At 38.3% G+C, this 27577-nt stretch overlaps 2 protein-coding genes across 9 annotated transcripts in view; one reads left to right on the forward strand and one right to left on the reverse strand.

Annotated features, from left to right (window-relative positions):
• Window positions 1–438: 438 nt before the first annotated feature.
• LOC144649481 (histamine H2 receptor-like) lies at window positions 439–26230 on the forward strand. 8 transcript variants are annotated; one of them, XM_078508967.1, is made up of 3 exons: window positions 439–530; window positions 7094–7129; window positions 24022–26230. In XM_078508967.1, exon 3 carries the CDS (start codon window positions 24415–24417, stop codon window positions 25591–25593), a length of 1179 nt encoding a protein of 392 aa, XP_078365093.1. In that variant the 5' UTR covers window positions 439–530; window positions 7094–7129; window positions 24022–24414; the 3' UTR covers window positions 25594–26230. The 8 variants fall into 8 exon arrangements, with proteins under 8 accessions (XP_078365093.1, XP_078365092.1, XP_078365094.1 ...); XM_078508966.1 differs by lacking the exon at window positions 439–530 and adding an exon at window positions 4269–4367; XM_078508968.1 differs by lacking the exon at window positions 439–530 and adding an exon at window positions 6722–6939.
• LOC144649483 (uncharacterized) overlaps window positions 18762–27577 on the reverse strand; it is a 137595-nt gene continuing 128779 nt past the window's right edge. Inside the window, exon 6 of the mRNA XM_078508977.1 lies at window positions 18762–18771. The gene's annotated coding sequence lies outside the window, so the exon portion shown is untranslated. The remainder of the gene's footprint in view (window positions 18772–27577) is intronic.

A 27577-nucleotide genomic window follows, 5' to 3' on the forward strand; every position in this document is an offset into this window, starting at 1 on the left:
CGCGCGAGTACGGACCGCAGTCCCGTCCGCCCGAGAGAACGGGCAAGGCGCAGGCCCGGGATGCCAGGGGGGGACGACGGACGGACGGCCGACCTCTGTCGTGTAAACGCGCCTGTACGATTTATAAAAACGTCAAATCCGCATCAACTCCGGAGGAAATTGTCCAGCATTGTACTGTGTACTACTGCATCCATTCAACCACTTTGAACTGAAAGTAAAAACTGAATGGTAAGAAAGTTCTAAACAGTTGAAATTTTAGATTAGGTGATGTCGTGCCGTGTGTCTTGTATCGAGTGTATGGTGTGTTGTGGAAATGCGCAAGCAATAAGTGACACAATTCAAAATAACTAATTACCAATAGCGAATCCAGCCATAGAATGCTTTTAAGGACTTGAATTATTTATGTATTTTATATTTCGCCATCTGTCTTAGACACCTAGAAGTATACTGTTTGTCAGCGCAAGCAAGTCGATGGTAGCGTCACATGACATGTCTCTTTTCACAGATTCTTGAAGCTGTGATATTTTAAGGTAAATTTATATGCTATTTGTGCTGATATCACTCCTTAAAAGTTAATGCCACTGGTATACAGCTAAGACAAAAGCATATTCTAAAGGCTCGACAAGTTATATTGCTACGCAGGCTCTATGAAGGCTTAGTGTACTAACCCAGGCATTTCCACTGTGATGTTTCTACTCCTATAATGCATTTTATTTGTTAAGTACATCCTTAATCCTTTAAATTTATTACAATTTCACAAACTATTGATTGGATAAAGGATTTAACGTTCAAACTTTAAACGCATATTCTCGCAATGAAAATATTTAAAAAACAGAATTTCAATTCCTCAGGATTTTTTTCATGTTCGTTTAGATCCCCTGACGGTTAGGAAAATCTTCCAAAGCAAATCGGCATAACCATGAGCTAGCGAATGCGCTCGATACTCAGACATTCCTCGTGGACTCAGTGACCATGCAGATATCAACATTTATTTTATGCAACTCATGTTTACTCCTAAGAAGCCTCGAGATATGAGCGCAGAAACAGGCCCTCCCCTTAAGGAAATAATTAGAAGTGTCGTACTTACATGTGGTTGAAGATTTTTGTCTAGATTGGTTGAACTGTTTTGTTGAGAATGTCTCGATATAAAGCACATGGGAGATAAATGTTCATGTTTATCTTTTACAACTGTTTTTAATGAATCCTTTATTTGGAAGCCTGCAAGAAAATAGGAGACGGCTGCGTACAGACTATTTATTTGGTCCTTTCAATGGTCCGAGCTGGTAAACCTAGATACAATTCAACGTAGGTTTATCTAAAGTTGAGCAACCTTCGACACTAAGACACATATCTCACTCCATTTTGGCATTAACTCGCAGCCTGTTCAGCTCAGTACACTGTCTGGTCTGCTCGTGGAATTTGTTTTTGAGCTCAAATTTGTACTTAACTTGAAATCGTAGACTTGACAACCAGCGAAAAAACTTGTCAAGCGGCATGTTTCGATGCACTTAGTGGATAAAGTAGTTTACTCATATCATATCCTATATCACGTCAAAATATACTTGAACCAAAAACAGAAATTAGCTTATTTTATTTGTGGTCAAGGCTGTTGTGCTATACTGCCAAATTTAACTCTGTTTCAATTTAGCTAAGTCATATATTTCATATGTAAGTCATATATTTTCCTAAAATACCCTGATATGTACGGAAGGCAATAATACTCCTATCAGTTATGCCAATTAGAAAACACATTTCACATTTCGGTGAAAAACGTGCACATGCTCAATGAAGTAATTGATTTTGCCAAAAAGCAACTTGCAAGATGTTTGGTTACATTGGATATTTCAAAAATGTTGAAAGCGACCTTTAAACGTAAAAAAGTTATTGCTAAGCTTTATGTTTTTAAGAGGAAATGGTTCGAAGCAAATCGTCACCTACATATTTTGTTTTGTTTTCGAAAAATTTACAACTTATTTTTTATTGCTAACTGAGAGACGTTGTGTCTCTTGTGTGATTCAATTTAATTTATCAGAAACCATGAGACAGACAGAATGTTGAATATGTAGTAAAAGATATTGTATTACGGCTGGGAGAACACTTTAGGACTGTCAAACAACAGCAGTAATCCAAGTCGTGTTAATTTTATTTATGGGGCGAGTGGGGTCCTAATTTCCTCGACACTTATTTCTGCTTTTTTGACCCAAAATTTAAACCCTGTCCTAACGAGGAGGAAACAGAAATTTATCAACAGCTTTCTCTATTTGGCATATTTTGATTTTGTGTAACAAGATTTCAATAAAGAGCGGTCTTGTCTGTTCTTATTTTGGTCCAACTTGTCATTCGCGTTGATTCCCCTTTTTGGAACAATTTTACATTTCCGTTCTCGTTAATTTAAGTCGGAATAATCTAAAATGCTTTAATTAATACATTACAAGAATCAATTTTCTTTAACAATCTTGTCTGTTCTTATTTTGGTCTACCTTGTCATTCGCGTTGACTCCTCTTTTTGGAACAATTTTACATTTCCTTTCTCGCTAATTTAACATGTTTAAGTCGGAATAATCTAAAATACGTCAATTAACACATTACAAGAATTAATTTCCTTTAACAATCTTGTCTGTTCTTATTTTGGTCCACCTTGTCATTCGCGTTGACTCCCCTTTTTGGAACAATTTTACATTTCCGTTCTCTCTAATTTAAGTCGGATTAATCTAAAATACGTCAATTAACACATTACAAGAATTAATTTTTTATAACAAGGTAACCCACCGCTTGCCTAATTACGCTTCAGACGTTTCAAACACGACGCCGATAATCAACCCCTCCCCCTCTCTCTCCGGGGGTACTCCCTGCATTGAACTATTACAGGGAGAGGGAAGCACAAACACAACCCGCGGCGGCCAGGACCCACGCAGCGCACAACCACACCTGGGCAGTGGCAACCAGGACAGCTGGGCCTGAGGCCCATCAGAGGCAAGCGCGGGCAGCAAGGAAAAGCCCGAGCTGCCTCGGAGGGGGGCAGCACCGGCTGGCCGGGCCGTGGAGAGGCGGGACCTACATTCAGTGGTTTATTACGGGGAGCTGGAGGCTCCGCCCGAAACAAGTGGGTGCCTTTTTCAGGCTCAGGATATTTTTTAAAGGGTAGGGATTTCACTAGTGGTAGTATAAAAAATGGAAGGGGGAAATGTCATTTTGTAATCTGAGAGGGCATTTCAAAAAAATCTGAAACAGCCACACTGTCTCTTTTCGCTTACAAAAAAGGCTACGTGAGTTCTCTAGCTTCACAATTTCAAACCGGCGATATGCATTCTAAGGGGTTACGCAGCTCAAGCTCAAGTGAAAAGTTGGGGAAAAGAATACAGGTATTAATTTCTAGTGAATGTATGTGAAAGGGTTACTATGGAAGATATATCGAAAGGGTTTATTTTCCTGTCAAAAATTAGTTGTATATAAAACAACTTCGTTCCCAAGGCTTTTCCCTTAGTATTTTTTCCCGCCCCTTCCAAATTACCAAGGGAAAAGCCCTAAGAACGTAACGAGGTTGATATTAAAGGGTTTGACCCTCTAGGCGTAGCTCCCTTGAATTAACCTTTGTTGTGTACCCCTCCCCCCGACCTCCTTCCTGCCTAATAGAAGGCGCATTGCCTTAGAAGGGATATTCTTTATTCTAGGCCTCCTACTTTAGTGCTTTAGCAAAACGTTTCTCATAGTTACTGTCTTTATAGGTTAATGTGCAAAATTCCTTTAACTTTTTCCTGATTATTTTCAGTAAATCTCGAACTTTCACTCTTTAACCAGACAGTGTCGAAACGAGAAGGTCGCGTTGTTATTTTTTCCAAACGAAATTAGTCAATAACCAACCATAGCCTTGAAAATTAATTACTGTATATCTTTTAAACCGGATCTTTAAAAGAAAATATCCATTTTCGCCGCCTGCTTTGTGGCCCTTTGACACACAGCAGAGCTCTGGAGGCAATCCAAAACGGCACCATCTGGAATTATCTTTCCACTTCAAAAATTCATCAGAACTGTTTCCCGAAAACGTCGAAAAAAATACAATTTTATAGGCCTCGAAGACAACGACAAATTCACATGAATCGTAAACAGAGAATCATCGATAAGGCATCAACGAAATAAGTGGACAGTTTACTTTTCTTGGCTCAATAATAGCCTATATTTCCATTATCACGTTCATAAGTGCACTTGACATGAAGATCGTATTTCTGTAATTCGAAGTATTAAACTCGTCTCAGCGACGTGCTCGTCTTAACTGCGTTGAAGCCTGCTCTCGCTGCAGATTATTTTCTTGCATCTGGACGCCATTCAAGAGTGAGCACTTGTCTTAAGCTGCGCAGCGAAGGGTTTATGTAAGTGTTTTTAAATTGTTATGCACTTGATATGACTTGATATGACTTCTACTGCATGTGATAGTAATACATCGCTCAATGTTCGCGGGATCGCAGTTGTATATGTCTTACATGTGTGGGAGATAGGGGAGGCTAATGACATCAATATTCTTTTCAACATACTCACAGGATTATTGGTAGGAACAGTTGAGTTAAAATCAATTCCTGACTTAGTGCACAACGACAGAAACGGTGCATTTGCTTCAATCGGGCATTTAATTAAAATAATAAGATCTTTCCTCTAATTAAAGTCGTTGCCTGGTTCTTAATTATACTAATCCGTTTCCTTGACATCAGTGAGTAACAAATACAAGACAATGAGCCTAAAAAGTATGTATGTTTATCAATTAGCCGAGTATTCAGTGTTTTTAGCTTCATGCCGAGCGAATAACCTGCATGCGTAGCCTCTGCGGCATGTGTAGGATTTAAAATATTCTAAAAACAATAGAGAAAGCTACTGAGAAAGGAAATAGAAGAGCAAAGTAAAAAAAAACGCAATTCAGTTTTTACAATGGTGTGAAAAATAAGATGTTTTGCTTTCAAAAATGGCAAGGACTTCCTGAATCGGGCCTGGCATAGCAGTGTCTCTCAGTGCTCTTCCATATCAGAAATATCTACAAGTATGGTTCACCGGATCCCATTTATTAATCAGTCGAAATCAGAGTGTTCCCTACTCTTTAAGTGTTATTGGCAGTCGTCACTTGGTCGGCTAAAATGAGAGTGTTGCACTGATTGTATCTGGTTAGACTGTTTCAGTTTTAAGAACAGGTGATCAATTCAGGTGCCGGCGTGTGAAGAAAACGCAATTGCGAAATATTGTAATCCTATTTTATCAAAATAAACACAGCTTTCGTTCTCGCATGTTTTTTTTTTCGTAGCCCTGATGCAAAGGCTGGAGGAAATTTGAGCAAATTCCAAAGTTAACGAAATTCCAGTCAAAATCCTCCTAAGTTTCTTGTACCATAGCCTTGAAACGGTGCAAAGTTTGTTGTGCGACCTATCTCTGGAGAATTCTAAATTTTGGCCATATCAGTTCCAACAAAGTTGGTAACTTCATTGTCAGAGTTGACATATGGAGAAAAACTTAGTTTGAAGTTTTTGCAAGTTTGTGATATTAGGTGTTAACTTCAAAGCGTCAGTTGTAGCTATTTATGGCAGAGCTGGTAAAAGCGTAGTTTAAGGGCCTAGACAGGCTGGATAGTTAGCTGTCGACAACTTTACCCTATAGTCTGTAAAAGTGCCTATAAAATGTTATACGTTAGTATTGTTTTTGGTGAAACTATGCGCTAAATTTGCTTCGTTGAAACCGAGCGGGTTGATTATTTTATGGTATGCAAACTTCCTGAACTTCTAGAATAATATTTGTCCCATTTGCTATTAATAGCTCTAATAATGTTAACTTTTTATCAAAATCCTTTAATCCTGTTTTATCAGTACGACAAGCTATCTACTAATTTCTTTCAAATGATATTCTAACTTGTAATTCTTGATAAAGATGGCAATCAGTGAATTCCTCTGCATGCCGATGCGTACCCATTGTCCTTTGAGACAGAGATACCAACTACCATCAGCTGAATAGCTTATCTAATGAAGTTTATACAAAAAACAAATTTAAACTCCTTTCCGGAACTGGTTTCTTTTTCTGAACAATTAGTTAAGTACGCTATAAGAGAATTTTCTCATCTCCTAGGTGTTTGGCCTACCGAGTAAGACACTTCATCAATTTACAAAACAAGCACTGTTTTCAACATTTCAACGGCCATGATCATCATATAAAGTTATCTCTGAGAAAAATTTCGACTATGATAAAATCTAAAATTTCTGTAAGCGAGACTCGAAAGACATGAAGCACTTGCATTTAAGTTCACAACATGTACGACCGATCGGAAAATTCAAATTGTTCCGTCTTGGGATGGATTATTTATAGAACACATTTACCGCATGCAAATTCACGTACCATAAAACACTACAGGGGGAGGATTGTACGGAACGGTTTTGGAGATATGTTCCTGCTTTTATTTAGAACGTTTTGAAATTCATTTGGTGTGAAAATCTTTGTGTCGCTTTCGCAAGAGAAATGACTCGGCTCTTCTCCCGGGGTATGCAGTGGCGGATATAAGGGAGAGTCCCAGGGAGCCCATCCCCCACTTTTTGTTAAGGGCCTTCCTCAGACCTCCCACCCTCATCCCCTACCCACTCTTATAAGAACATCTGGATCCACCAATGGTCTGTTATGGTGAAAGCTCTAATCGCAGATGTGAAACAAATACATTCCACATTTGTGCCATATGTACATTATACCGTTCGCATCTTATTCGAGGCTATTGGCAATTAGCCTCAAACGGCTTCACAGCTCGAATCGCAAAGGTCAGGGGTGCGATAAATTCCGTCGTGGAAGTCTCGTGTCTTTTGCTGAGCTTCTGCTGAAGCAACGCAAACGCGGAATACGTTCATTCCGCAACGACTATCAGCTGTATCAAGGACTCGTTTCTCGGAAACGATAACATTTGCAAGTCACCGAGTTGAAAATAAGGTTACTCACGTTAACACTTCATTTTGCGAGTTCTCCTAAACGTTACCGGTATTTCAAGCCACTTCCTACGCGCTGAAATCAATGCATTTAGCCAAAATGACATTGAATTTTTAAAGCCACTAACATCTTTCTATGTCTTTTTCTTATTTTGCAGATTCATAGAGTGCAAGGCCAGAGAGATTACACATCGGTAAGCCGAACGTTCTCTTCCAAATTTATAAAGTAAGATTTGTATCCTTATCAAAACGAAACTGTCCGATTATAGGAAAACTGACAATATCCTTTCAATTTATATGCCATATGGTGTTAAGGAAAATATCATGATGGTCTAAACCAATGGGAATTATTTTCTCGATAAAGAAAAACGTTGGATACTACAAGTACGGCTAGTCAAGGTCTAAAACTCGGTTAGTTTGAAATCTCACTGCAGGATTCGAACAAATGTTTCTTGTGAAACTGGTGCAAGTGTTTTATAGATGTTGGGAACATTCTAATAGCATTCTATTCCTACCTTTTATAAGATCAGATAGTGTGGTATGTACATATCGAACAAATCAGACATACCATGTGTTAATAGGGAACGTGGTAATCAAACCCTTTCATTACAAACATCTTCAGATTTAAAGACATTAGTACCAAAAGGCTAAACAATAAATATTCAAGTTGATTAATAAATGTTTTCGACACCGAAATTATAGCGTATGAACATGGTCTCTAATGAGGGAAAGATCAGCGAGCGAGTTAAGCTTTATGAAACTGGGTACGAACCATTACCAAAGCATGACTGTGTATGAAACTCTAGCCTGTTCCAGGCGTCGGTTAGTTGGGAAGCGGCGCAAGAAACGGGAGCGAAAAAATGGGGAGGGGACAAGGCCGCTCTCCTCCCCGCCCCCCCCCCACGCCGCCGCGCGCCCAACAACGAACGCCGGAACAGGTAATGAACTCTAGTATACGACCAATCAAATGGAAGCGACGATCCTCCTGGGCAATGCTGCATCTCGTGTGCTAACAATGCTGCAACCGTTGGTTGCTAAGTAACGTGACGTAACCTTATGACTTGTGGCTGACGTGATAACTTTCCAATTCTAATGACACTCGGAAGCCGTTTGGGCAGTCCAACGAAGATTTCCCAAGAACGGTAACTGACTAATAAACTACCAAACGTATTGATTGTCAAAAGCCAAACAAACGACCCCTAAGGAGGAGTTTTAAAATTGTGTAAAGCAATCGAAGGAGCAAGGGAATTTAAGTGGTAAATGGTTTGTAACGAAATTCGATATCTCGTCTCATCTCTAATTAAGTATTAAAATATTTATGAACAAGTCTCCTGGATCTTTGGTCGGACATAAACATGCATACATATTCATTATCATTCATCAGTTCCTATTTTACATTTCTTAATTTTACAATAACGCGGGTGGGTGGAGAGAGAGAGAGAGAGCTGTAATAAATCACAGCAGAAGAAACTGGTACACAGCTTTCAGACTTCCATTTAGACAACATTGTCTCGTTTTTTTAATACTTAAAGACCTATTCTATTTCACACTATGCCTGCATGATACATAAGACCTCTTAAAGGGTCTCCTATGGTATTAATTTGGCTTTGTACGTGCTCTTGCTAAGAAGTCCCCCAAAGAGGGCCATCCGGTGTAGGCGGCGCAATTGAAAACATTGTAATTTTGCCAAAAGGAAGCGGTTTACTTGGTTAATAACGTTTCAGCCATGACAGTGATTAGAAGTCGAATTCTCTCTCAAATATTAATGCAAAATAAGTCGTGCAAGTAATAAGAATAAGTGAACCGATATTGACTTAAGGCATTCTCCCCTGCTCGGGAAATAGGGCCATAAATCAACCACTGAAAGGAGTTTGTCTTACTGCGTATATAAACAGTCTTCCAACTATTGCTTTTAGAATTCTATAGAGAGTCGTATAATGTTGAATTTGCACTCTGGCATAAAAAGCAATGGTTCGTCTTCAAGAGATGTTATTCAATGACAACATGTTAACAGGCATAACTCGAAATCATGTAAGTAAAGTGAACTGAAGCAGTGTTAGGATGTGTTTCGCATCTCAACATCCAAATGAATGAAATGAAATGAAAATTTTTCTTTATGGTTTTTCATTCATTTTTTTCTACAATTCAGCGTGAGAGAACTTGATTATAATATATATTCCTGAGTTTGTTATGGAAAGTTAGGGAATTTTTGTTACAACTTCAAAGGTATGTTATTCAAAAAACTGTTTCTAGATTAAATGAAGGTTTTCCATAATATCATTCTTTGTTTCTAAATGATCAGATATCTGTTATCACGAACAGAAAATATCTTTCTGAACGTGCTGGAAACAATGTTCAGTAATATTTTTGCAAAAATAATTTCCGTTGGTTTCCGCTTGTGTTTTGCCCTTGCACTATTAATATTTCAATTTGAGAAGTCAGTGAGTGAATCCCTTGCGGGGAAAAGGAAATGAACTTGAATTATTTATTGGGCTGAAAGAAAAAATATTAACGGAAAAGAGTCTTAACACTTTGGGTAAAACGGAAAAGGAAATTGAACTCAGTCGGACAAATACCGAGAATTATTTACGTCTGAGTATTAGAAAGTGCTCGTATTGGCACGTTCTATACGGGAGGTATTTGAGAGGTATTTTTACTAAGCGGCTTTAAAACCACACATGAAAATGCATTTAAAATATTTGGTTTATTTTTAATAATAGCTTTGCAGATAATTTTGTTTTTTATCACTTCTTTAAATTAAGGCATGCTGCAGATTAAATCTGAAATGAAGTTTTAAAGTTTTAATTCCAACCAGAAGCATTTAGTTTTAAAAACACACGATAAAAAGTCTCAATTCAACATATCAAGTGCGGCGATATCAAACAGTTTGCCTTGGGCAAGAAAAAAACAACATAATTATTTCAGTGGTTCCTTGTTTAACATGTCATACCATTAACAGATTTTGCTTTGACTTTTCCTTCTGGTATTTTTCACAAACTTTGAATGACTGAATGACCCTTAAAATCTTATCTTATGCTTCAGAAAATAAGTTTAGGAAACGTGCTAAGTTTAACATAGTTATTTATTATTATAAATTATTAAACCTTCCTTTGATTCTAGATCTCGATTCAGTATACAACAGCTTAATTTTCAAGACCATTCTGGCCCATCCGATAAACATTGACAGCAGGTGTTCGGCTTTAAAAGTCACAATTGACCAAAACACGTTTTAAGTCTCATTTTAATGCCCTGTGTGGTCAAAATATGTCCACAGGATTCGATTCATAAGGCCACCAGACTGAACTTCGCTAATATCCCATCGAGATTCCCCAGAAGACTAAACATTCCCAAGAGGTTAACACTAAACACAAAACACTAGGCACAAAACAAGCTTTCTATTTTGAGGTGGTAATCTCGGATTTTATGAATTCCCTTGCTCCATCACGTAGGAGGAAAAAGGAGTTGGAAACAAACACGAATAATGAATGAAGACAATTTGCACCTGCAAAGTTACCCATGCACTGTTACCTCAAAGCAATCACCGGTTTTCTTCCGCCCAGGCAAAGAACAAATTATACTGCTTTAACACAACTGGAATCAGAGAAAAACAGAGGGAATAAAACATAAACAAACGGCAAATAATTGATGATGTTTGGAGATTTTTTGCTGGAACCAAGCGGTTTTTTCGTTTCAATAAGATTGTTTTATGCCCGTTGGCTGTTTTTGTTATAGAAGGCGATTAACGCATCAGGAATTTTAATAATGGTTTTATCTTTAACCCATTCGCCTCAAGCTTGAATGTGTTTCTTTTGAATTGCAAAATCTCGAACAACGCTCTATTGATATAGCAGGGTGCGGTGTAAAGACTTAGTTCGAAGCTGCAAAGCGCTGTTACAACTAGATATGTACACTCGGGAGTAGATATCTCAGCGACAATAACTGGGTAAGATAAAGTACGTTTAATTGACGACTGCACTTTATGTTTTACATGGTCATCTATCTTTTAAAACGTATTGAACTGGTAAACAAATTTTGAGTCAGGGTACATTATTGTAAATGACGATCCTAAAAAAATCTGTTACCTACCTACAGGTACATTTTTCATAAATAAGATAAAAAAAGGCATTTTGTAAACTGATATTCCTTTTAAGACTTTTAAGTTAAAGTTTTTTTTCTATAAAAATTAAAACAGTAAATTAAACTTTAGATTTTTTAGATTTTTTATTTAGAATATTCTAAATAATTTGGCACTTGCAAAATTGGTGATCACAGACGAATGCGAGAAACCGAAAATAATTATTTTTTTTTTAATGAAGCAAGCTTTTACATTTTTGACTCTTGAATTCGCCATTTTTCCTTCATGTTCCTAACAAATAATTTAGCGCACAGCAGTCCCCACTACCTCCAGAAGGAATATCAATCTCGTCAATCTCGAACTTGACCTAACAACTTTTATATTTGATGCTTTCCAGATTGAACAACTGGTAGGCGCCGGAAATTTTGATAAATTGACACCCTAAAAACATGCCCATTTGGAAATTCTTTCACCTTCCCCAAAAAATTTTTAACAAATTAAGGCAAGTAGCCCGAAACTTTTAAACCTGGAACTGGTCTTCTATTTATAAAATATTTTTTTTTTTTTCTTCGTTTACAGTTCGTTATTTTGTGTGACGTCATAGTACAGGAACAAATAGTAAGTAAGTAAGTAAGTTGCCTTTAGGGCAGTTTTCAATTGAGTGTCGTAAAACCAAAACCAAAGTAATTACTCTGGCCAATCACAAAGGACACAGACAATCCAGTGAACCAATCAAAACTCGAAGCAATTACATGTAGCTGGCACGAAGCGCGGGAAAACGTGCGCGAGCTAGTCACGATTGGTTTTGGTTTTACTCCTGATTGGCTGAGAAAGTGGCGCAAGATTTTTAAGCCATTCACTAAGCGTAGTAATGCAAAACCAAAGCAAACGCAATTTACTTTCGACACTCAAGTGAAAACCACCCTATTTAAAAACACGGTATTTCTACCCCGGTTACGCGAATGCAAGGGAAAGTATTGGACTAAATCTCCGGGTCTATCAGTCGGCTTCATTCAAATGTGCCTTAAAAAGTAAATGAAATGAATTCAGCGTGGAAAGAACTTAGTAAGTTTTGTTAAAAATGCGTTTGAAGATGACTTTAAAAACTAGTTATTTTTTATTTACTCAGTGTTCAAAAACGGTAGTTTCCTTTGATATCCCCAAGTCCAAGTCAAGCGGTGTTTTTCTATACAATTCCCACATATCATTTGTATGATAAAATAATCAAGGTCGAATTATTTCTCTTCTGTGTCGATTCTGTGTAAGAAAAACATATCAATTTTAAAGAAAAAATATATCATTACATCCGTGTGCAATATCAACGTGCTGTAAATGAGTGTTATAGACTCCTGATGGTGAAAACGATTGCGAAATATTAATCGCAGCATTTCAGTACAATAAAGACAATCTGGGTTACCAAGCTCATAAACAATACTCTCAGAAAATGATCTTAAATTTATTCATTTTTGCAAAGAAAGACGAAAGTGGAACAATTCAACAAGCCCCCTAGCAAGCCAATTGGCTGGAAATTTCTACTTAAGCGGTTTTTAGAGCCCACTATTGTCAATGCGAAATAAATTTCTTTTTTCGTTTCGACTATTACGCACAAAAGTAAGCCGACGATGTCAAGCAAGGATGATTTGCAGGCTGCGCGCATTATCAGAAAATCTCCCCCACAAAAGCAGAGCCTACTATTGTTTCAGACTTCATTCACATTTATAAACACGACTGTGCTTTGACTAACATGAAATTCCATTTAACACGACATTCGACTGCGGTACGGCAAGGAATTGAACCAGACTGAGTCAGACATTATGTGAGATAACATTTTCTACCGAGATATTTTTACATGACAGGTATGGCAGAGTTTTCATCTTAACGCAAAAAAATATATACATGAATCAAAATCCCAAGGCTTATTAATGAATTGCTTTAAATGCTTTGATGTATTTAGTTTTGTCTAGAGATATAGCATGGCGCCGAATGACAAACGAATTTCTTATGAGCGCTTGTGGTAATGATCTATATATATTTGTCCGCTGTTGTATTTTTGTGAGCGGTTTCGTTCATATTACGTTCTTGTTTTCGCACGGACCCAATCAAGTTTATAAACAGTAATTTTTTTCTTTTTGAAGATCACGACAGAATATAGTGTCTTTCGAGCTACGATTAATTTAAAAAAAGGATTGAAGATTCTAGTGAGAACCTTTACATTTCATAGAAACGTTTCTACAAACAACATCGTCTTTTTTTAAGGTATACGATATACCTTTGATATTGCGGCAGAATGACTGTTAGTTGGCAAAAATAGCCTGCAATATTGGCGAAAGCAAAGTAATTTATTCATCGGCCAGAAGAGGATTTTTCCCTTAAATTTGACAATGATGAAATAACATCGCTGATCACCTGCTGGGAATATCTGAAAGCTATTTTTGATTTTTATCTAAACTGTGAAGGGGGTATTGCCTTCTATTTTTGATAACAGTTTTCAAGTGTTCTGATGTTAATGAAAAAGTGAATTTGCTTGAGTTTCACCACACTTAAATGTTTGCATGCTCAGCGGGTAAAGCAATTATTAATGAAGTACGAATTTGAAAGGTGTGTGGAATGAAACAAAGTTTAATAGCGTTTCATTGTCGCCACTTCTTATAAGTAGCGAGGACCAATTAACTTTCCCTCCATTACATTCAAAGTGTATGTACTGCCTTTATTAATATATATTTCTGGACTGTTAATACATTAGACAGCTCATGTATATTTTATCGTCAGTTTCCTTTCAGAATCTACATATCTCGCACAAATTATCTCTCGCGTTTGCATCTAGATACTGTTTTCTTTAAATAGAAATTTGTTCCGATTTTCTGAGCAAAACTGTATGGCTTCCTAACGGACTAAATTCGTACGTTCACAGCTGTGTATAGTGTGGTTTCTTTCGTTATCGCTGGCAAGTAATGGAAAGATCATGATGAAATTAGTGATAATGCAAATTTTTGTGGTTAGTAGTAGGATTTGCTTTAATGTCAGTTAACCGTTTCGTGCCTGCAACAAAATTGCCGAACGCAAAACTTGTCACGTGACCTCCAACAGTACAGTACGACCTGCGCGCGCAGGTCAGATTAGACTTCTATAAAAGGAAATCTCTCGTTAAATTTTTCAGAGCAGGAAGCGAGGATCTAATTTAGTCTAAAAGCATAAAAAAGGCGGTAAAAGGAGCAACAGTATTGAAAGAAAAGGTCTCGCGAGGAGTTCGCCTTAAAATATGTTTAAACAGGTAATTTTGAAATTAATATTTAAGCATTTAACGGAGAATGTTGCTTTCCCAAGTTGCATGTACGATTTGATTGGTCACTGCAATTGAAAGAAATTCGACTATTGTATCGTCTTAACTGCATGTAAACCTGAAGTCATTTCATAGCAGTAGACCAAACATTTTTATAGCCCATGTATTGGAAAAATAACTGTGCGAAATTTAGGAAGTTCTAACAGTTAAAAACTTCTGTTAAATTATGTTTCTCAGGCTGGTAATTTACAACTTTTTATTGCATTCCACCCGTAAATTCAGATACACGTACAGAACTAATATTGTACGTGGTTCTCGCTGATGTCATTTTTTGTGTACCTTAATCTTCTAGTTGGACAGGAATATACGTGGAAAATTACGTCATTAAGAGTGCAATTAATTTTGTATATTACATATTTTAATTTTTGAATGACGCAAGAACACACGTTAGACATTTGCAACATCTGTGGTTTGCTAAAAGAACTCAAATTTCGCAATACCATGCCGAACTACTTTTTGATATGCTAAATCTGGATGACGCAGACAGACACGGAGAGAGTTCAAAGCTTTTCGGTGGGCTTAAGTATATTGCGCAGTATTGTGAATGGTGAACCTACAGGATGTCCAAAAAACTTCAATGTATGGATAAATAAATCTCAACAACGCAGGAATCAAACACAGGTTGGACTGACGTTTAAATTCTAGTTTTGTTTTAGCCTACAGTGGAGCAAAATATTTATGCTCTTACCACTGTTTTCATGTATATGCTTCCAGAACTCTAAAGGTTCTAAAAGTTCTTATTCGAATAGTCAAATCATTGTAATTCTTTTAGAAATTGGTTAATAAAGTTTTTATTATTTTTATTAAAAAAAAAGAACTCTAAAGGTATGATACGCGTGCGTGAAAGTACAGTGACTGGTTAGTTTGTTTGTTTGTTTTTCTTTCTCTGTAAGACCCTGAAGAAGGAAGGCCGTGCCTCCCAAAATATTACAATGCAGATACACTTCATCACCATTTAAGCAGCCTTGCAATTTTTCTTCGTCAGTTTGTTGATGCAGGTGTTATTGTTATATTTGTTAGACTTCAGTCGATGTCTTGCTTAAGTGATGCATTGTATTGTGTTTTCGGGGCCTCAGAGCGCTAAACTCTTCGCAAGCGTTTAAACGGGTGCCGGCGAACTGTTAGGGATACTAGTGTTGGGGATAGCCTGCGTGTAGCTGTTCCTATTTTGAGAGGAGGGAAGAGGAATGTACACTGGCTATCATGATAGCTGGGGAATTTCTTGGGATGGACTAGCATCCCATCCATGCAGGCCGAGAAAGTAGCACCTAGTACTCCTAGTTGCTTCATTCTATGGCAATCAGTACATAAATTACACTTAAGTCAACTGTGGTTATTTCACCAGTTAATTACTTCAAACCAAAACTTTTGAATAACAAAACAGTAATCAGAGTTAAAAGGGGGTGCCTGTGACTGGCTCCTTGAAATAAAGTACAGCGAAAAGGCGCATAATGGACGGTCCATTAGAAATAACCGGAGTGGGGGGGGGAGGGGGGGATTTCCGAGCAAGAATTTTTTAAGGCCTACTTCTACTTTTTCTTCCGTTGCATAACCTTTTTTTTGAGGCAAAACTGCTTGCAGGATTTTTTTTAGACAAGTTTGTCTTGCAGGAATTTTTTTTGGGAAAAGTCACCCCCTCCGGCTATTTCTAATGGTCCGTCCCTAAGTACAGAGTTCAAGTTTTTACAGTGCTAATTCCGGAAACTCCTTAATAAGTGGTAAAGTTAAACGAAATTTTAAATTAGGATGTCTCTCCAAACTAAATAGAGTATAGCCAGGAGCCATATGGCTCCTGGTATAGCTGAACAGAGTGTATGCAATGGACGATCAAGATTATTGATCAATATATATAAAAAAACATAGTATTTATTCGATTAAGCGCCCTGGGGTTATTAATTTTTGTTTTTGGGGGGGGGGGGGGTTATTTTTTTAAAAAAAAAATTTAAAAAAAAAAATGTTAAAATATAAGACCGGTTTCGCGGAAGCCCTGGAAGACTGTAACATGCAATAATCAAACACCTTTTATGACTTCGTTTCTTGAAGGGTGGGGGTGGGGGCTTTTTGGGGGGGGCGCTTTTTTTTTTCTTTTTGGGGGGGGGCTTAAAGGGGGCGAGACCCTTTTACCCCAAAAGTGCCAAAAATCCCAAATTTTGGACCACTTGAAAGTACTACTAAATGTGAAGACTCTTTGAATGGTCACACACTAGGGTTTCATCGACAGACTTCAAAGTTACAACCACCTTGTACAGCATAATAAACAATAGCACATGTAAGTCACTGCTTCGTAGCTTTTTTGAATGGCCACACGCTAAGGCTTCATCAAGTTGCCATCAACAGACTTTAAACGTAACAACCACCTTGCATGTTTAGACTGTATAGAATTATTTACACCGAACACTCTAACACACTGAGGTCTAGTCTTCCAGATCAAATTTTCAAATGACTCGAGATTTGACTCTGGCCATAAAAGGGTTAAATAGAAGGAATAAATGATTTACATATCAATCATCAACCAAACCATTTTGGTCAATCGAAACCTGAAATTCCCAAGCCCAAAATTCTCTGTAGTGATTACGACCGTGTTTCTTTTTGTAGAAACGTGCAGTGGTTACGTATTTAGTCAATTTCTCTATTTCGATCAGATTTGTTCTATTCTCTATTCTCTTTACGCTTCTGATTGGCAATAAGTTGATTAATAGGAGAAATTTGTAAGTGTTTATATTTGACGCGAAATATAATTCTTTCTGCAATAGTATATCTTGCCATCCTTCCATTGACAGGTTCCTAAATAACTTCATGTTGTTGAAAGCTGCTGGCGAAAGACAAAAATGCAATTGTTCATAAGTTCACAAGTTTCATGAAAGATATAATAATAGGCATACTTGCCGCTTTTTACGTACAGCCCGCCTATAGGAATTAAAATTGGGGCCTGCAGTTGCTAAGCAAGAGGGATGGATGATGTATATCATGTCCACAGGCCTGGCTATCTCGCTTGTGATCAGGGGTAGATAACCTAGGAGACACTTTCGTAAGCGGAAAATTCCTTAATGCAAAATCATCTATAAACCACTGCGCATCTGTTATAATATAACCATTTATTGGGTGCTTAAGTTTAGAGCGGACAAACGGCGAACAGTACAGCTAATTACCTAGGGTAAGTTCAATTTGTTATTTTCATTTGCTCAGTTGTAACTGCATCGTTGCAGTACCATAAAGTTATCTGAGGTCTGTTTACCAAATCAGGCAATGAAATTTACACAAGCAGTGAAAGAATAACAGTGGTTCATGGAGCTACAACTTTTAGAGCATTAATTGCACAAAGAGCAGACTAATCTTCTACAAGGAATTCTGTACTAAAAACCTAAAGAATGAAAGCTTACGTGCACGTAGATGGTACCTCATATCCGAAAAAAAGTTTACCAAGCAGTGAAAGAAAAACAGTGATTCTTGCATTGAATGTAAACTTTACCAGCATTCGACGCAGACAGAGAAGACTACTCTTTAAAAAGAAATTGACTGTGACGTAACGAATCTAAAGAATGATTTAGCTAACATAAGGTGCCTCATGATTAAGGTTCTTGTTTGTAGGTTATACGCAAATGAGTGTACGTTTAACGGCGCGAATGGACTGCAACAAATTCATTCTCATTAGTCGTTATTGAAACCGCCCATCTTCCATGCAACTTGATTTCTTGTCAGCGCTTAGCTTTTTCCTTTGTGTCCCTGTTCATTACGTGAAATTGAAAAAAATTCCAAAATATGTTCAATCTAAGATATCCGCAGTAAAATTAGAGATACGAACTTTGGAAGAAAATTAAACAAAAGATCCCGGGCAAAAGATGTGAGTCGGGGTCGAACCTCAAGTTCGAGTCTGACAATGCCGCAGTCAAAGTTCGCGGATTTTGTAGTAATCTGTTGGTTTATATATATATCTGACTAGATACAGCTGTATTTAGGAACCATAATCCGAAGCACAGACTAAACAGTAACAGACACGACATTTTTTGGGCTCAGTTAGTTTAATTACTTCGACATGATATTGTCTAATTGTTGAAGGTTTAGAAAGTTCCATGGACTTTTTAGTCGAACATAACACGTAAAATTTTCAACGTCATAACAGCGCAGCCTGATACAGAACCAGCCTGGAGAAATTAAATTAAAGTCCAAAAGCAAGTTTTAGATGTGACGCTAACCGATAGATAGCCAAAACTGACATTTTTTTCCGCATGCTGGTCTGAAACAAAAGTGTCCGACCCAAGCCGAATCGAATAGAAAATGAAACCCTTTTCCATTCCTAAATGGTAGCCTTACTTTCATGTCTACCTTATTAAATTTGACAAAGGACCAGAAAATCGATGTTGCAATGTTTCCATGCATATTTATAGTGCGTGTGGAAAGGTCCGCTAAGATTATTTTGTCAACTCTGATTACGTTCACCTTTTGGGTCAGGCCTCAATCATCCCTCAATAACAGATGGAAAAGTGCATGAAATTAAATATCAAAAGTGATAATGAAATTATATTATTGCTGAGCAATTTGACCAATTTGTCAACCGAGACTATCGACATGTCCGCCTTCCCCGTGTGGTCAGTGAAAAAAAGGTCAAAAACAAACAACGGGGCCTTACAGACAGAAATACCACTTAATCGTCTTAGATTCTGGCGTGGTCAAACTGACTGAGAAATAGCAAAAGCCACCGAAAACTTATTCTCATGTAACAGTTACTTAGCTACTTTAACTCGCGTTTCATTCAGGAGCTTTTCGCAGCAGTTTTCATTGTTCGTGGGGCCGCTTAGATCTTGTTTTTTGATGCTCCAGCGAGTACCTTATTTTGCTACTTAGCTTGCTCCATATCAAGGGCCCAAAATACCTTATGCACCTATCAATGGTAAGCTGTGGTGGGGGGGGGGGGGGGGGGGGGGGAGGGGGGGAGCAAGACATAGGAGGGGCCCCACCTGCCCCACCGAAGGCATTTGTGGATGGTCTAATTAGTAACTAAACTTCAATAAAATTCTGTTAGAAATTCCAGAACGGTCAAAAGTCCCTACTAAGGGCGGACAATTACTGTCAAATCCCCTGCCTATGCCTATGCCTGGCCTCCTCTTCCCGCCACGGATAAACATTGACAAGTGCATTATATGTTTACCTAGTCTGAAATGTCAGCTGGCCTCTCGTCCCAACCCCAAAGGAGGGACGCGGGCCACCATAGTAAACACTGTTTAATCGCGGTATAAGGAAATCATTATTTTTTTTCTTAATGAGTATCTTGTGGCAGTTTGAGGAAGCAGGTAAGAATTGCTTTCTGGTACCGGTTCATGCTTGAAATCGTACATAAGTATAGCAATATTTAACAGGCGTTTATTTAACAATTAGACTACGAGCCCGAGTTTTCTATGAGCACGCCGAGTGACTATCGCCAAGAAACGAGGGCGAGAGTCATGTATAAACTCTAACGGGTGCAGTCCAAACCTACAATTGTGCACGAAGACAAAAATCAAGAAAATTTACCGCAAGAGCTACGCGCGCGTCGATTTTCTACGGCGATATAGTCCCACTAATTTCCCGAGTTTGCACGTGACGCGAGTGCCCGTCCGCCGGAGGGCAACAGCCCAAGTGCCCCCGGAAAAATGCCCGGATCGAGTGCCCGCCCGTGACTGTTTTTTGTAAACAAGCGCCTGCAGACAAAAAAACCCAACCACATTTTAGTTCTCGTTTGGTTTTGTTTCTTTTAAATTCGCTTCATTTTTTTATCCTCAAAAGTAAAAATATCACGATGTTTTTTGTATGTGCGCGGGAAGAAATATGTGAACAAAAAGACAAAATCCGAACTACCATCCCCGTGATTTCCAGGCCCCGAAGCCGCTCGGGCTATTAAGAACAACGCGCCGACCCGAAAACACTTATTGTTAAAATAGAAAACAGTGGGAGAACCAACAGATCGGGATTTCCAATAGAACACAGCTGAGTTTCTACTAATATACTATATAAAGTTGGTAGCTGCTCACGCTGCAGTATAGCTTCATAACTTGACAAGTAAACGGAAGTTCGCAGCTGAAAAAAAAAAAATACTAACCAATGTTTGTCTTTGCTAGCAGGTTGAGAAAGATGAAGATTATTAATTCATGACAAATCTTAAATCAGCCCACCTTCTTTATTATTTTGTTTACTTTAAGTTGTGAAACTAATTACATAAAAATCTTTTTTTGTATTGCTTTAAAGTGAAAGGACTTAACTATAACACACGAAAATATAAATCCACTGTTTTTCTGAATCAAAGTTTACGCGTTATTCTAGATGCTATATGCAATCAAGATAAGCAAATCAGCATCATATACCAAGCTAGGCTGACACTTATAATTAACCGTACAACTTCAAAAAATGAAATGCGAAAAAATACATATTCTTAGCTTGATGAGTTTTAATATTCTCATTTTTTTTCCACTTGACAATGCATTCATTTTGTATGAAGAACACGAAGAAGTTAGATCTTTGTCAGTCTTGGAAAAATAAACTAAGCTTAAACTCACCGGCTCGGGAAATAGATGACAAGTAAATCGTAGTAAATGGTGGTTCAACATTGATTCAATATTGATGCTTCCGCGGCAAATGTTTTTTTTCGCGCCAAGGAAACGAGTTTGGGTCACTGTTTCCTCAACTCAAAACTCATTACAAGTGTTAGTATTCGGCGGTTTTTGGCGCATGAACAGTTTATGAATTGTTCGATATTTCAATTTCAACTAAAGTCGCACGAATTTTTTCTTTTCAGTTGTTCGCGCTCGGACGACTGCGTTGTGATTACGGCTGCGGCGAGATTGCGGTACGCCTGCGTTGTGACTGCGGTCAGTCTTGATAAGCCGCACGTCTTAAGAAACTGTAAGGACCAATTTAGCCGCTCTATTTACAGTGCACTGCGGCATCGGAGCTCAATATAATCCAAGTCAAAATCAATTACAAGACAGCTTTACAAACAAAAGAGTTTTAATAATATAAATGACAACCTAAACAGAGTGCCCCTTGATAATTATTCGCCTCTGCATAAATAATATACAAGAGGGCTCTGCAGTGTCAAGTTAGCTTTCTGGATCCGGCCTTTAATTGTAAAGACTTCGCGTTCTTTTTTTACTCACGTGCGGCGTTTTATTATAGATTTGATGCTTCTTTCTTTCACAGAAAGTTCTTCAAATGTTATTGTTCTACAATAAAAACCTTTATTTTTGCATTTTCACTACAGTTTATATTACAGCCACGAAAACAAACAAGCAATGAGCTTGTGGTCATCTTCTAAGTTAATGAAAATGCTATAAATCGAAAATGTTTGTTTTCATTTCTACACAAGCGATAATGCAAGATGTTGAAGAGGTATAAATAAGATATTAAAAAATATTTTTGCCCAGTTGTAAAGATTTCACATGAGATGTTTTTTCGAAGCAGCGGCGTATAAAAGAAAACGCGAGAATTCAGTCTATGCCAGCAATTAGTGTATTGCTACGGATTAATTCAACTATTGGATCTTATTGGAAAGCATTTGTAAACTAAGCACCTTAAAGTAAACAAACTTCTCTAATAATAAGAGTAAGTGATACTCAGGTGGCAATCTCTTGTTTATTTTAAAAAGGAACGTTGATAATTGTCTGTCATATCGTGGCCTCTAAGAGCTTCTAAGGCCAGCCTCTAACTGAGTGATATCGGAAAAGAACTAGACACTTGCATCCGTGCGCCCGATGGAAGGATATTACCTATAATAAGGTGGACGTGACCAGTGAATTTAACCAAGGTAATTCCTTGTTTTAACTTTTATTGTTAAGTGAAATTGAAGGCCTACGAGCAACTACAGAATTTCAAAAAAATTGCATCGAAACGTCGCTATAAGGTCGGTTTCTTCTCTTGGGGTGTTTGTCGTCTCTCGCGGAAGTTGCTGCTCTGTTCTACGGGCAGTTTGCCCGAGATTTTGGTTCTATCAATCCCCGTCGAAGCAGTTTATGTGTTATCGAGGTTGGTTTTGACTTTCGGAGAACGTATTTAGGTTTAAAGGCTTTACTATTTACGGATTCATTCAGTTCAGGTTAAAAAAGATTGCGTGGATTAACTGATTCTCTCCCGGAATTCTATGTCCAAGGCATCCAGGGGCTTAGCAGCCAAATATCGCCATGTTTGACGGGCTATTTTTATTCACGTCCAAACAACGTCCTTGAGGTTAAGAACGTTTTCCGGCGTCCTGTGTGATCAGTATGATTTCATGCCAGTTTCCAATAGCTTGTTGTGAGTTCTTGCATGAAAACAATCACGGAGATTGGGTTTGCTTATTTTTATTCGTATTATCAAATACGTCAAGAATTGCTCATTCATGGATTAACTGTGACCCGAACTGAAATCACGTTCTTCTTAAAAATAGACTCAAATTCGCACAATGTTAAAAATAATGTTCTTTCAACTAGCAAAAGGCTTAAAGATGGTGTCAAAGATTTCTGAAAGAGATATTACCGCAGAAAGAAGAAAGTATTTATATGTTTCATTAACTCATTCTTGCCCGCCATCTTAATTTTGGTTACCATGGAGACCATTGCCACAATTAGCCTGTCTGGTTGTGGTGAATTTTGTCAGGGACTCAGGGTGCCCACATAATAAAGATAGGCTTAAAAAACATGTGATTATTTCATTTTGAGCGTATTTCTTGGGAACACACTTGCGTGGAAAGAAGAAATTCTCGGCCCAAAGAAAAATTTATTAATTTCCGTCTACAAATTAAGTTTTTATCTGCCAAGATAGAACTAGTGATAAAAGCTATTGTTTGCTGAGAACCGAGTCGGCTCTCCTTGTGGTGAAAATCTGCTTGTCAGCTGGCGACCGTATACCGCGTACAGGGTATATAACTTCTAATGGTTGACTTCGACTGTGCGTTGCTCCTTTCGCTTGTTATTTGCCAAAGGAGGATTTTTATTTTGTGCTGAATTCCTTAAAAACCACTTAACGATACAAAATCTTATTGAAAACTCCCTGGTAGACTTAATAGCTAATTAAATTCTGGTATCGTACTAAATGAAAGGTCATTTGTGATAAATAGTGTAACTCGTACCACTGTACGTGCCTTAACCGCAAGTTTTATAACCGCTTTTACTAGATGTTAGTAAACGAATGGGCGTCATATCTTATAACCACAACTTTTTTGAGAATGCAAGAGCTGACCATTACCGAAAGGTTGAATAATTATTATTCATTGCATGCTCTACATGCTATGCTTCTGACGACAGTACGAAATTATTTTAATGGGACAATACCTTTGAATTCATTGTACATGTGCGAAACAATATTAAATGTGTTAATTGAATTCTTTTATTATCTGCTTCGAGTCCTTTCATGACACTCAACAATTGTACTTTCTCTTCTTAATTGGCGCTATAAACCAAAATGTTCAGCATCTGACGAACAAACAATTCCCTTCTGAATTTTCAAAGACATTCGTTTTAAAGCAAGCGATGATTTATGCAATAGGTCGGACCCTAATTAAGATACATTTTAAAGGGATTAACTTCTTTCCTTTAATTCAACTGTGCAAACACGATTTTTTTACTTTGTCAAAGCGTGTGACGTATATTGCCTAAATTACCGCCATTGTTTTCATGATATAGCTCTTTGAATTGAGAAACCCATTACTATTTCTCGTTGTTTTGCAGGCAACGAAGAGACGAAGCCAAACTGCGTGTTGCTTTGACGCCGTCAAACTGATTGGTATCTACCAAATGTAAACTGAGGTGACACCAAAGAGGACATAATTATTCACCTTAAAAGCATTTGACGTCAAAAGTGGAGTGTTTCCTTCCTTAATATTTAAACAGTAGACTGACATCGTGGTCTGTTAATTGCTACACCAAGAAACGAGATCGGAGAGACTGCCTTCAAACAGTACAGCATACAAGGATTATTTCGTGAAAACACCATACCTAAAGAAGACCTTTTGTTATCACTCAAAACACGAACTCTTATTAAGAAACAATTGATCGAGGAATTCATTTGGTAAAGGTCAACCACTGTCACACAGTCCTGAGCTTCATATAACTGCGATCAACATGAGCATCTCTGCGAACCAAACAACGACCCCAGCTCCGGCTCGCCCGAATCCATGTCTGCAAGAAACTCAACGCGACTTCATTCTGCAAACAGCATTCCTTATCCTGATCATGGTGGTAACATTCCTGGGAAACTTCATGGTATGCTTGATCGTGTACCTCCATCGAAGACTCCGCACCGTCACCAACTACTTCATCGTGTCTCTGGCGGTGTCCGACCTGTTGATTTCGGTGCTGTCGGTGCCTTTCCGCATCCACCAAACACTGCACAATGGTGCTTTCTGCCTCGCCTCTGAGCTTTGTTGGACTTGGCTCTTAACAGATCTGACCTGCGCGTGTGCTTCCATTTGTAATCTGGCAGCCATCTCAGTTGACCGGTACATCGCCATTGTTCATCCGTTCAGGTATCATTCCCTCATGACCACTAGAACCGGGTCGGTGATAATTGCAATCGTGTGGACCTACTCAGTAGTCTGGGCGGCCCTTGCCTCGTTCAACTGGACAGACTTTGGTGAACAGCACTTTTTCACCGAATTTGAATGCAGGAAAACGGACAGAATATTTTACACCGTCGCGACGACCATGGACTTTTATGTACCGCTTCTGGTTGTCTTGGTCATGTACGGGCTCGTGTTCCGTGTGGCGATGAATCAAGCACGAGCCGTAGCGTCACTACAGCCCATGTCCGGATCCACCCGTGATGGCCGCGGTCGGAGATTTTCCATAAACATCGTGAAAGAAGTGAAGGCTGCTAAGACTTTGGCCATCGTCATTGGAGCGTTCGTCGTCTGCTGGTTCCCGTTTTTCACATGTTTGCTGATCAGCCTGTGGAGAATCGAGTTGTTAAGGCCTCCAAGAGTCTCCGAGGAGACCCTCAAGGGATTGCGTGGCACGTTCATGTATGTCTTACCAACAATCAACAGCACTTTGAACCCAATTATATATGCTTTGTTTAACAGGGATTTTAGGACAGCATTCGTTCGTTTACTCCAGAAGACATTTGGCAGGTCATGCGCCGGGTCTAATGGCAATACATCAACTATGGATGAAACGCAGTACACCATGAACACTGCTGCAACTAATGCAAGCCCTAAGAAGAAGAAGTCGAAGAAGGCGCAATTCCATGAGGTGTATGGCGAAAAGGACGCAGGAACGTCGGACGAACCAAAACATGTGTAAACAATCTTCTGATTCGTGTGCTCTACGTTCTATATCTGACAATTCTTCTTTTGGAAAATTCAACAACTGAATAACGGGAGTAAGCAGTGTGGGTCACCAGTGATGAGATGAAGTGTCTGACCGCTAAGCTTATCAAGAGACAATTATCTCACCCAAGTTTAAAGTCACAGAGCCTCGTCAAGAATTCATCATGACTATTGATGCATCTATGAGCCGAGATCGAAAAAATTCCTCGAGACCTAGCAGCAAGCTTTTGGTGAACTATTTTACTTATCGAGTAGAATGTTTTATGATTGAACGTTTATCTCTGAAAAATGGACATGGACAGCTTTATATCGTGGCTGACGTAGCGTTTGTAACGCAGTTTTGTTATAGATTCACAAAAAATTGCTAAAATTGATGGAGCTCATTAATACTTTAATCACGATTAGTAATTCAATTCAGTTATAGAAGGTCATGTCATGTTGACAGTATAAGAAGGCGTATGTAAATAGAAATTTTGATCAGTTATCAGTTATTGAACGCCTCATACAGACGGGAGAGGTGAAAGGCGGCTTTTTCCAGACTGGAGATACTTATCTGGGAGACTATGATGAACAGGCCGCCAAACATTGCTCCCGGTACGGTTAACCGTATATATGTTTACTGCCATATTCAACTCAGAAGACTTGATATGCAATATTACTGATAAAGCGAGATCCCGATAATGCATATCGAAACTGTACTGTGTACCACATTTAGTACATTTCTACCACAAGTTATATACAAACGTAGACCGGATAAGAAAATAATGAAAATTAGTTCAATTCAGTGATACCAGGGTTGTCGCCTGACCAGTCGAGTGCGATCTGGTGCTCTTTTTTTCCCGCGCGCAAAGTTGAACTGAAAAGAGCGCCAGATGGCAGGATACACTTTACTAGTTGATTTCAGAAAAAAATGTATGTAAACTCGCTCAAGGTAAGCCATAAAAATAGTTCATTTTATAAGTACAATATAAGTTCAATGAAATCATATTGTTTCTAATAAGTGTAACTAGAAACTGAACACAATTTACATCAAAGTGTATGTACTCTATAACCCTCGTCAAAAGTGTTGGACGATTACCAGATTTATTCTTTTTCTCGCCCCTCCCGTCTTCATGTTGAGCTCCCAAACATATTGCACATACAATCCTTATCCACGTAGGGCTCAACATTGAAAGGGGGAGAGGAACCCCTAAACATTCCTGCATGTGACTTATATAAAGTTGAGGGCACAAACTATCCGCATTTCCATCGTCTTTTGGTAAGCGTTCCAACCAATTTTATTTACAGTTGTAGGCTACGTACGTAGCAGAATACTAGACTTAAAACATGTTTCACAGTCGTTTGCACTTAGATTATGCCTCAGTGCAAAGGATTATTTGCTGATTATTGCCTGATAAATAATGATAATAGTAGCTAATAGTTGGTATTGAGTGTTGAATTACTCCGTGTGTTTTAAGGCTTTGGGTCTTTATCATTGTCGGTTTTTTTGGTGTAATAAACAAGTGTTACTTGCTCGGAAGGGAGTAATATTTTTGGTTCACAACCAGCGACAAAACCTATTAGGACGGACAAACAATTGTTTCTTTTACATATTAGAACGATTGAGTAATTATGTAAATATAAAACTTTTGAAAAATGTACGTTTTTTTGACTGGACATTCAGCCAAAGCATTAAGGACGGTACCACTTATGAAACTTAGCTAAGTGTAGCTTGCAAATACAGCCTCCCTTTTTGTTCCCGGCCGATCGATGAAAGGCGGCTGTAGTATCCGCAGGCTAAGCTTATAAGCTTAGCAAAGAGTGCATATTGTGAAATGCGTGCTTCTGTAAAGCGTGCATATTTGATTTACCATAAGGCACTTGAATACACTGGAACACAACGTTTAACTCTAGCACGATCTTACTGGAAAACGAACGTTAAATATTTTGGAACCTGGTAAATATCGATATAGGTTTTA

This window comes from Oculina patagonica, chromosome 4 (genome assembly GCF_052425735.1).
Source record: "Oculina patagonica isolate OP01 chromosome 4, crgOcupat, whole genome shotgun sequence".
NCBI lineage: Eukaryota > Metazoa > Cnidaria > Anthozoa > Scleractinia > Oculinidae > Oculina > Oculina patagonica.

Bases quoted from the DNA above. Each gene is read 5' to 3' on its own strand.
- LOC144649481 (XM_078508967.1), top strand. From the start codon at position 24,415: ATGAGCATCTCTGCGAACCAAACAACGACCCCAGCTCCGGCTCGCCCG.